The 11,819-nt window shown below is 34.9% G+C and overlaps 1 protein-coding gene across 1 annotated transcript; it reads left to right on the top strand.

Moving 5' to 3' along the window:
• Window positions 1–694: 694 nt before the first annotated feature.
• LOC150032142 (uncharacterized) lies at window positions 695–2,837 on the top strand. The gene is made up of 3 exons (XM_090308414.1): window positions 695–982; window positions 1,077–1,184; window positions 2,757–2,837. The coding sequence occupies exons 1-3, from the start codon at window positions 695–697 to the stop codon at window positions 2,835–2,837; spliced, it is 477 nt and encodes a 158-aa protein (XP_090164540.1).
• The last annotated feature ends 8,982 nt before the right edge of the window (window positions 2,838–11,819 follow it).

An 11,819-nucleotide genomic window follows, 5' to 3' on the forward strand; every position in this document is an offset into this window, starting at 1 on the left:
TCGTTGCGTTTGAGTGCATCGTTGGACGCATTGGACATTGGTTGAGGGATAGTTGAAGAAGAGTTCTTCAAAGGTACGCATACTCTATCCCTTGTATCTTCTTGTAGCATGCTGTAATTTTGATTTACGCATAATCTGTTTGTTTCCGTTTAAATTTGTAGAATGTTTGTGTTCATTCTGAATGGGATTTGGAACGATCCACTTCCGCTGCTCATGAAACATTCGATAAAGCAGAGCACGCGTATAGGTCTTACTGTACAACGCACATTGGACAAGTTAGTAACCAGGGCGTAGGACAATGTAGTACAATTATTGAAATTGTCATAGGATTCTTTTTTGGGATGATCGTAATGTATCTTGGCTCGGGATAGTCGAACATGAGTGATGTACTAGGTTGTCACGACTTGTCATTTTGGAATAAACCCAAGTTCACTGATTCTAAGCGTAGTTTATCCTTTCAGGATCTACATATTTCCCCCATTACCCTTATAAGATGGATACTGTTTAGAAGCTGTTTAAAATCATAACAAGCATTACTGAGTCTCAAAGACAATTATTCTTCACTTTGGCAACGTTGCTTTACAATAATAGAAGGATAGAACAAAAACCAGCGAACATTAGGCACTACATTCGGCAACTGACGTTCTTCTGCCTCATTTACGTGAGTGACTTGGTGTGTTGTGAGAGTACTCAGATGGATAGAAGGACGTTTATGATTTTGTGCAACATTATTCAAACGACTGGATGCTTAAAGCCAGGTAGATGTGTTGGCATTGAAGAGAAGGTGGCAATGTTCCTACACATTCTTGCTCATGATGTGAAGAATAGAGTAGTATGCACACATTTTTTGAGATCTTATGAGACAGTTTCAGAATATTTCAATGTTGTTTTTAGAGCAGTAATGCAGCTGCACACAATATTGTTGAAAACCCTCGAACCAGTTACAAGTGTATGTACTGATGGACGATGGAAATGGTTTAAGGTAGAAAAAAAGTTCCAGTACCATTCTATTAATGTACCAGAAATAAATTGTGCTGAAATCTTCTCGAATTATCATGATTAAACAATCTGAATAGAATTGTCTAGGTGCATTGGACGGAATGTACGTGAAAGTGAATGTCAGTGCTGTAGATCGACCACGATATAGGACAAGGAAGGGAGAAATCGCCACAAATGTTTTAGCGGTATATGACCAGAACGGAGAATTCATCTTCGTTATGCTAGGCTGAGAGGGCTCAACCGTCGACTCTAAGGTCCTAAGGTATGCAGTTGCATTACCACACGGACTGAGGATTCCAAAGGGTATAAATATCACTCATGTACATAAACAACCTTTAGTTATTCCCTTGATAGACATGTATTACAATCACATAAATGGTACATGGTACTACTACATGTGCGATGCTGGCTACCCTAATGTTGAAGCATTTTTGGCTTCGTATAGAGGGGAGTGCTACCATCTCTCAAACTGGCGTGGTACGGGCAAAGCACTGACAACATCGAGAGAATTATGAAGCATTCGTCGGCAAGAAATTTTATCGAGCAAGCATTCGGACTATTGAAGGGCTGATGAGCAATTCTTACGGGCAAATCTTTCTACCCGGTACAGGTCCAATTTTGAACGATAACTGTGTGTTGCCTGATTCAAAACTTAATCACAAGGGAGATGGGTGTTCAGATCGAGAATCGATGTCGTAATTCATCTCTAATCCGAAATAAAAGAAATTTATAAATAGTGAACTACTCCTATCACTACTAAAACGAAGCAACAGTGGTAAGTCCGAGTCGATCCACAGAGAAGCACGATTGGTTTCGTTGAGTTAATTTTCTAACTAGAGCAATAAATGGGTTTTTGGTGTGGAAGAGACAATATGTGCAAAATTGAAATAAAAAGGGTAATGCAATCTAGGAAAGGAGTCTATCTAATTTCTAGAGCAGGAGAGAGTTCCTATGCAATTTCTTTCATTAGGCACCAATTAATTATGTTGAATCTGTCAATCCCTCAACCTATTAGAAATTCTAATAGCCCAATTAGCCAATTTTGATTAAAAATCCAAACCAGTACTAATTCAGTTTAAAACTTTTCCTTTTTAGTGACATACAAGTTAAAACTGAAAAAGCATTAAGAAAGGTTTCAATTGTTGAGACATACTATAAGCCGGAAAGACATATCTTGTAGCATGATTTATTTGGAAAGATTATACTAGGGCATACATGAGTTTGGCCAGAAAAAGTCTAAACCCTAAACATGCGATTCTAATACTTGCAACTAAATTAATCAATGATGCATTGGCTAGAATGACTTTGCAAACAAGAATTTCGACAAATTAATTTGTTAGAAGAATTTATCAAAACTCCATTAAGATTAAAAAACATCCGACCAAAGGATTCACAAGATTGCAGTTAAATTAATTAAGAAACCTTCAAGAAATTAAACATAGAGCTCTTGCTCAAAGAAACAAGATAGAGATTACCTCTCAATTTATAGACAAATCTGAGATACACATTCGTTCCATTGATTACAATCCAAAATAAAAAGCAAAACTAACCTAAGATATCGAAAATTGAAGGAAATGAACGAAGGAATAAGTTTTACTTCGGCCTCCATCAATTTGGCCTCCCAAATTCGGCATATTTTAACCTAAAGAAGAAGGGGAGTATTTATAAGAAAGATCGCAGTGTCACAACGCTGAAAAATAGCGTTGCATCGCTCACTTGCGCACGCCCTAACTGTGTTCGTCTGTCAAATTTCGCAGCGTCGTGATGCTGCACATTCTGCCTTAGAGCGCCAGGGTAGATCATTGCAACGCTGTGACAATGCAGTGGCAATTTCTTAATTTTCACTGTTTTGAAGCCTGGTTGCTCAAATCACCTTCAAATTGCTTTAAATCATTCCCGCATGTCTTTGATTTATTGGTTCTACCTCCTCAGTGCATGATTCATACAAAATAAGACAATGAACACATAAAATTCATTAATGAGCCTAAAATAAGCTAAGAATAATAGCTCTTTTTGAGAGATAACAATGGGGATCGGCGCTTCACTTGATGATTTGCTGGACAAGAATTCTACTGTCACGGAGGGAGAGAATATTGAATTTATTGAGACATCAGATGAATGGACCCAATTTAGAGATTATTTGGCTACCAAAATGTTTTTCCAAAGGAAAAGATCATCATTATGTTTCTATCGTAAACATTTTTAACATTTTTAATTCGACTATTTTGACTTCATGGTTTTAGTTTTTTTATTTTTTAACATGTCGTATGAAAATGTTTAATTTTCAACAATGTCTTTACAACATATACATGCATGAATTAGAATGGCAGACGATGGAAAAAGATCAAAACACACATGGACAAAAGCCAAGGACGTTGGGTTGGTGAATGCCCTAACCTCTTTAGTGGAGTCCAGTTAGAAGTTCGACAATGGGACCTTCCGATTGGGATATCTACACCACTTGGAGCGAATAATGGATGAGAAGTTTCCCGGACGTGGCCTAAACCAGAATATCATTGAATGCAAGGTTAGAAGTTCGAAGAAACAATATTCTAGTAGTAACGGAGATGTTAAATCAATCAGGGTTTGGATGGAATGAGGAGTTAAGTGCGTTCAGGTGGACAGGGAGATCTTCGACGTCTGGGTTCGAGTAAGTTTTTTAAAATATTAAACAATGTACAACGTACCTATTTTTGTATAATTTCTAATATTGCTTCCATATACGAATGCAGAGTCATCTTAACATGAAGGGATTATGAAACAAGCTATTCTCCCATTACAATGAACTATCAAGTGTATTTGGGAAGGATAGGGCAACCGGGCACTATTGCAAGCCCCCAGTGGTGATGGCGTCAAATTTGTTCTGGAAAATGGAAGATGAGATTCGATTAGGATCACAAGAATATCCTACCCCTGATAATGAACAAACCCAACTACCTGAGGATGCAATGGAAGAAGATTAAGTAGATATGTCCACGGGGAGAGCAAGTGCACCAGATATTTCCACCAACAAAACAAGCATATCAGCGGAGCCATCCAGTGGACGTAAGAGGAAACGACTTACATTCCAAAATGAAATGATCGACATCATGCGATCAACCACTGATATACAGTCAACGCACGTGGGTAGAATCGTTGCATGGCAAGCTGAGAAATATGAGATGGAATTTGGACGTCAGAAGAAGTTAGTTCAGGCCATATTTGGTATTGAATGGCTCATTGAGGATGATAAATGTGACCTAATTGATATATTTGGCACGCGCATACAAAAAATGGACCTTTTCCTAGCCAAACCAGAAGATAAATAGCTACGGTACTGCACACGCCTACTTGCTTGGACCCACTAGACTCACCACCTAATATTTCAACCCGAAAACATATATTTTGTGAATTTGTTTTATGAAACGACCACATGTTCGGTCAGTTGATATTATTTTTGTGATGTTCAGAACAATGTTACTATACTACACTATCACATTCTCACCATCATTATGAAATGGAAGGTAATTATTCTATGTACGACTTCAGTTCCAGATATACGATCCATATTATATAAATATAAACTGTTAAGTTATCCAGTTAATCAAGTTCACGTATATAATATGTGAAATAGTAATATTCAGTTAGCAAGGTTCAATATACATATATACAATATACCAATTCATTAGTAATTGAGAAGCAATATAACATATATTTTGGTGGTATGTTTTATAGATTGAAGAGAATTAGAATTATTACAATTTTTTAGAAGTATTCATAGAAAATAATCTATTATGTTTTACAAATTGAGATAAAAAATTGCGATTGTCTAGTTTATGTCATAAAAGATTTGAGAAAATAGGTGTATAGTTTAAAATTAATCAATGATAGTAAAGTAAAACAAAACAAAAAATAAAATAAAATAAAGGAACTAATCTCATTTACAAAAACTGCATCAGATACCCCAACTCAACTCAACTCAACTCTGCACTCAAACACAGACTTTCAAACTCAAATCAACTCAACTCTGCACACCAAACACAGACAATAATTACCAACTCAACTCAACTCAACTTTGCACAACAAACATGGACAATTTAACTCTCCAAATAATAATTACCAACTAAACTTAACTCAACTCTCTGCTTTGATCACGCACCAAATACCACCTAAGAAAGAACATCCAACTGTAGAGGGGTTATTTGTAAAGGGAAAAAACAAGCCTAATTAGTCTAAGGGTGGTAAACAACAACCTAATGAAAAGTCCAAACCCAAAACTAATTTGAGGTGCAATTATTGCAAGAAAAAGTGACATCTCATGAGAGATTGTTACAATTTGAAGGGAAAGAATCAAGAGAAAGAAAAAAACCAGAAAAGAAAACAAGTTGAAGCATCTATTGTTGAAGGATTTTATTTCTATTCTAATATCTTAGCCTCTACAAGTGACAAAGCCAACTAAGTAAGTCCTTTAGGAAAGCATGACTGGGTACTAGACTCTGGTTATACCTATCATATGACACCATTCACACCTTAGTTCAACACCTATAAAGAATTGGATGAAGAATTGGTTTACATACACTACAAGACAAATGAGTTTCCCTGGCGCTTAAATCGATCGTCAGGAGAAAAGGTGTCTCCCGACGACGTAAAATGGAGTTGGGAGTTCCTCGGGAAGTCCCAATGCTGTAAATAATCGTCGGGAGTTCCCCGAGAACTCCTGATGAACAAAACAAGCATCGGGAGTTCCCAATGCCGTAAATAATCGTCGGGAGTTCCCCGGGAACTCCTGACGAACAACACAGGCGTCAGAAGTTCCCGGGGAACTCCAGACAAATAAAATAGGTGTCGGGAGATGGGATCTGGTAAAATTTTTTCCCATTTTTCCCATTTTCAATCCTAACCCGCCACCATCGAAGCCCTCTCTTTCCGTCGTCGCGTTTTTTTCCTTTCCCTTTGCCGATCTCTCCCATTTTCCCCCTCTTTCCTCGCCGATCTCCTCTCCCCGCTCCACTCCCTCGCGCGCCGACCCTTCTCCCTTCCATTCGCGTTTTGATCCTTCTAGAAGCCCTCCGTCACCGCTGCTACCACCGCTCCTTCAGCCGTCATCTAGTCCAGCCGCCACCGCCTCCCCTCCTTCCGCCGCCTCCTTCAACTGCTTGCCACCGCCCGTCGATAATCTTCCCATTTTATTTCTCTTATTTTTTATATTAATTTAAATCATTATTTTTCAATTTATGAATTTTTTTTGTAGATTAAGTTGTTATTGTGGATTGTGGATTAATTTATGGATTAAGTTGTTATTGTGGATTGTAGATGTTTCAATTTATGCAATTTTTTGTGGATTGTGGATTAATTTATAGCATGTTATTGTGGATTAATTTATAGCATGTTATTGTGTATTAATTTATAGCATGTTATTGTGGATTGAGTTGTTATTGTGGATTGTGGATGTTTCAATTTATGCAATTTTTTGTGGATTGTGGATTAATTTATAGCATGTTATTGTGGATTGTTAATGTTTCAATTTGTGTAATTTTTTGTGGATTGTAGATTAATTTATAGCATGTTATTGTGGATTGTTTTTAATTAGCATTGTTTTTTATTTAAGCCATGGATTGTGGATGTTTCAACTTATGCAATTTTTTGGATTATATGTGGATGTTATAATTTACTTAATTTTGGACTTAATTTAAAGAAAAAAAAATCAATAACATTAGAGGCAAAAAAGTCAAATCACGTATTATAAATTATTTTAAATTTTAAATACTCCGAACAAACTTGGAATTTTGTATTAAGTTAATCAAAATTCATGCTTAATAAAGACTTTGTACTTTGTCCTCTAATCCAGGTTATTGTTTTGGATTACAAGTTGGTCAGAAAAGATTTATTTTTAAGGATGAATAAAGAATGAATTAAATTAAGGAATAAGTTATCAGTGGAGTATAGAGAAGGAGTATCCCAGTTTTTAGATATGGCAAAGTTTCATGTTAATGATTCCGGACGAATAAGATGTCCATGCAAGAATTGTATGAATTCAATTTGGGAAAAAATAGATATCGTGGAACGACATCTATTAGCATATGGAATATCTCCCTCATACTGTGAATGGGTATATCACGGAGAGCCAGTAAACTTATCTAGAAGTTTTGAAAGTCATACAAGTCATTCAATATAGAATGTTGAAGTAGATAGTATAGAGAGTAATGCTGTCGAAGAAAATGAGATGTTGAATCTTATAAACGATTTACAAGTTCCAATTGAAAAGAAAATGCAAATGAAGAAAGGATTGAGAATGAAATGTCCTCTAATGGTCAAGAAAGAGATACCATGAACTTATTCGAGAATTGAGAATGAAATATCCTCTAATGGTCAAGAAAGAGAATGAAATGTCCTCTAATGTGTGTTGGTCCTTGTTTACTCAATTTGTATATTTTTTATGTTCGGGAGGTTCCATGTTTGTCGTGGGGGGTGGGTAGAGTTTCATTACACTCGTCTTGTCATTGAACTTGGAGTTCTTGTGTGTTTATGAATGTTTATGAAGTTCTAATGTGTTGTGGGGGGTGGGTTAAGATTGGTTTAAACCATTTTGGGGACAAAGTTTGAGTTTTATGTGTGTTAGTCCTTGTTTACTCAATTTGTGTGTTTTTTATGTTCGGGAGGTTCCATGTTTGTTGTGAGGGGTGGGTAGAGTTTCATTACACTCGTCTTGTCGTTGAACTTGGAGTTCTTGTCTGTTTATGAATGTTTATGAAGTTCTAATGTGTTGTGGGGGGTGGGTTGAGATTGGTTTAAACCATTTTGGGGACAAAGTTTGAGTTTTATGTGTGTTGGTTCTTGTTTACTCAATTTGTGTGTTTTTTTATGTTCGGGAGGTTCCATGTTTGTCATCGTGGGGGGTGGGTAGAGTTTCATTACTCGTCTTATCGTTGAACTTGAAGTTCTTGTGTGTTTACAAAGTTCTAATATGTTGTGGATGTTTTGTTTATGAAGTTTGAACGTGTTGTGGATGTTTACCGATTATGACATTTGAATGTTTTTGTTTTATTATAGAATGTTGTTCAGAGATAAGCTGGGACGATTGTTGAAGATGTTGTGTTCCATACGTGTTCTAGACGTTGTTTCCATTTTATTTCTTTTATGTATTTGTGATATGAATGTTTATGAAGTTCTAGTATCGACTTTGTTTTATTTTAGGATATTGTAATTTTTGATTTATTTGTTATAGTATGGACTTCATTTTCGTTATTTTATTTATTATGTGAATCTTTATTTGGTTAATTATGTTTTACAGGTTATTTAGATTAAATTTTAAAAAGTTACAAACTATAAATTAAAAATATTTGATAGAAAATTTTTAACTAATGAAGGAACTCCCCAGCATATATTACTGCGTCAGGAGTTAACTCTCGACGCATCAAATAAACCATCGGGAGTTCCGAAACTTCAGATGCATAAAACAACCATCGGGAGTTCGGGAACTCCCGACACATAGAAAACGGCGTCGGGAGTTAGTCGGAGAACTCTCGACGCATGTATAGGGCATCAGGAGTTCCCCAACTGTCGACATCGTATATCAGGCTTCGACATTTACTGGAACTCCTGACGCCCTATACATGTGTCGGGAGTTCCTCTCCAGCGGGTTTTTCCCGACCAAACTCCCGACGACTCATTATTCGTCGGGAGAGCCTCTCCCGACGCATTTTCCACTCTTTTTTGATGAATTGTGACGTCGGGAGAAGTTAGATTTCTTGTAGTGATGAGTGGCAATGAAGCTTGTAAGATCAAGGGAATTGGCTTAGTAACTCTAAAACTGAAGGATGGATTAGTCAAGCTTATGGCTTAAAGGATTGCTAAAATACTTTATTTAAATCAAACAGTAGTTAAACTCTACTGTGATAAAAAAGTGCTCTTCACCTCTCAAAAAATCCACAATATCATACAAGAACAAAGCATATTGATATTAAATACCATTATGTACGAGATAAAGTTGAAATAGGAGAGATAAAGATCTTGAAGGTCCATACCTCGGAGAATGCTGTTGATATGTTCACGAAGCTGATTCCAGAACTTAAGCTTCTCAAATGCCTTGAGCTAATTGGCTTCAACCTACTAGACACAGGGTAAAAAGATTAGAAAATGGAAGGACAGAAGGTTGCCTGCGTTGGATTCAAGGTGGAGATTTGAAGAATTTTGACTCTAAACACATCTAACGGCTAGCTTTTTACTTTCACATAACAAATTTCTAATTTGTAACTGATATAGTATGGACTATAAATATCTAAATCAGATCAGATTTCATAAATAGAAAAGCTATTTGTAAAAAGAAAAATAACTTGTAAAATCTTCAAAGAAAAGAAAAATCCTTCAGGTGGATGTAGGCTATATTTTGGCCGAACCACGTTATCCTTGTGTGTTCATCTTCTTCTTCCCTTCATTCTTTCACTTGTGCATGTAAGATTTCATCTTTGCAAGATCAACAAGAAGTTAGATTTCAAAGGAGGTTCATAGAGGAAGCTGAGAGAGATTCGTAGAGAGAGAGAGAGAGAAATTTTACCATATTAGTTATTTCACCATCAATCTGATTTGAAGAAAGAAAACATCATCCTTACATGTGTGCAAGATAAAACCATCTATGTGGTTTATTATCAACCAAGTCTTTAACCTACCACTTTCTTCATTTGGGCCCGAAAATAATAAAACAGCTCAACAAAACTGGTATTAGAGCCAAATATCCTAAGGGAAGCTTTTCTTGGAGCATCAAGATATTCAAGAAGATTAATCTTGTTAATTCAAGACTAAGTTCAGATTGAAAAATTACAGTAGTAAGGTTTAAAATAGAAAAGTTTGATGGAAAGAGCGATTTTGACTTATGGAAAGCTGAAATAAGGGCTATTCTTGGTCAGCAGAAAGTCCACAAGGCTCTTTTGGATCCATCTGCTTTATCTACTACGATTATAGCACAGGAAAAGGAAGACATGAAACTAGCAGCCTATAAAACATTGCTTCTTAACCTCAGTCATAGTATCTTAAGACACAACCTATAAGATGTGGACTATGTTGGAGGGTCTCTTTGCCACAAAAGATCTTCCAAATAAGTTGTTCTTGAGAGAAAAGTTCTTCACATTCAAGATGGACTCTGCCAAAACACTAAGATAGTTTATGAGTTCAAGAGTCTGGGTGAGAAGATAGGTGATGAAAATGAGGCTTATGTCCAGTTGAATTCACTACCCAGTGCCTATAAGGAGGTGAAAGATGTTTTAAAGTATGACAGAGAGTCAATCACTAATGTCATTATTTTAGCATTAAAGACTAGAAAATTAGAGTTTCAAGTCACTAAGAAAGAACATCCAGTTATAGAAGGGTTATTTGTAATGGCCAAAAATATATATTTAGTGTAGTGTCTCTTAATTGGGAGGGAGGTATCCTAATGCTTCGGTGGGAATGATTGAAGAGAATTTATTATTATTATTTTTTAAATGTTTTCGTTTCAATGCATAGAACACAATTGAATCATTTGACTATTTAGTACAATTTGTTACAAATTTGACAGTTTGATCTCCATCCCCTAAATTGTCGAGTTATTCTAGTGAAGGGCCACATTATGTCTTTTTATCAATTAAATATTTGTAAATGATGTTGTTGTAGAAATTAAATAGATGTATAATTTGTACATCTAAGACAACTTAATTGAAACTTGAGTAAGTTCATAAAATAATAGACATTACCGATTTGTAAAACTAAAATTTGTAACCTAATATTTTTCTAACTCGTGCAATTGTGAAAATATTTAAAAGTTTACTATTTTGAGCATTTGAAATAATTAATTGAAGTATTTTTTTCTTGACATTTTTTGAAGAATAAGTGAAACATAACATGAATTTGAATTTGAGATAAACGATGTCTTCGAAAACTAAAATACACATACTTAAAAGCGGCCTTCACTAGTTAAATCATGTTCTCCTACTTTAGAGTCTTTAGTCTTCTAGTTGAGTAGGAGGATCTTTTTGTCTTTTCAATATAGTATTCTTATTGAATTTATTTACATTTAGTAACAGAAACTCTCGTGTTGATAAGATATAATCGTTGAAACCTCATATAGAAATAGCAACTCCTAGCAAAACTTTACATGACCCTTTACCATATTTTAAGACCTATTGCCTATACAACTTGAGTCATAAAATAAATATTTTTTTATTTTTAAAAAAGAAAAGAAAGTAAATGACAAAATCTTCATTTTTTTGACAAAAATTAATAGTCCTTAATGTTATCAATTCAAGTTTGCTTGGTCAAATATTACTAATTAATTTGATTTAACCATTAATAAAACTACATGTTGGAGAAAATGCACTTGAGAATGCCTTTTTTTTTAGATGTGACATGAAATTGAGGTATGCCTTTGCAATATCTAAAGTTGGTTTTAATGATAAAACATAGCATACTGCCCCACTACAAAGCTCAAAGTACTTTATTTTGTTTAGCCATTAAGATGAGGAATATTTGTCTAAGAACACTTTATTTGATCCATTTAGAATTATGTCATGAATATGGCTGGATTTATTATTATTTTTTTTAAAAAATAGAACTACATAACCATATAATATTGAGTTTAACATATCATTATTCTTTTTTAAGAGTTTTTTATACTAAAATTTAAAAAATTTACCAAATTGATTGCTAAAATAGACTTTGAAGCTAATAGTTGCATTTCTTTTTTACTATATAGTATGTGTTATATATCATTTTGATATTGTATTATATTTTATACTTCTTGTTTTGTCCCACTTTAAATTCTACTTCAAAATTGGTGATAACCTCCTATTAATAAAGTATAAACGGTTTCA

Source organism: Benincasa hispida, chromosome 12, assembly GCF_027475165.1.
Source record: "Benincasa hispida cultivar pf3 chromosome 12, pf3_genome.v1.1, whole genome shotgun sequence".
Taxonomy (NCBI): domain Eukaryota; kingdom Viridiplantae; phylum Streptophyta; class Magnoliopsida; order Cucurbitales; family Cucurbitaceae; genus Benincasa; species Benincasa hispida.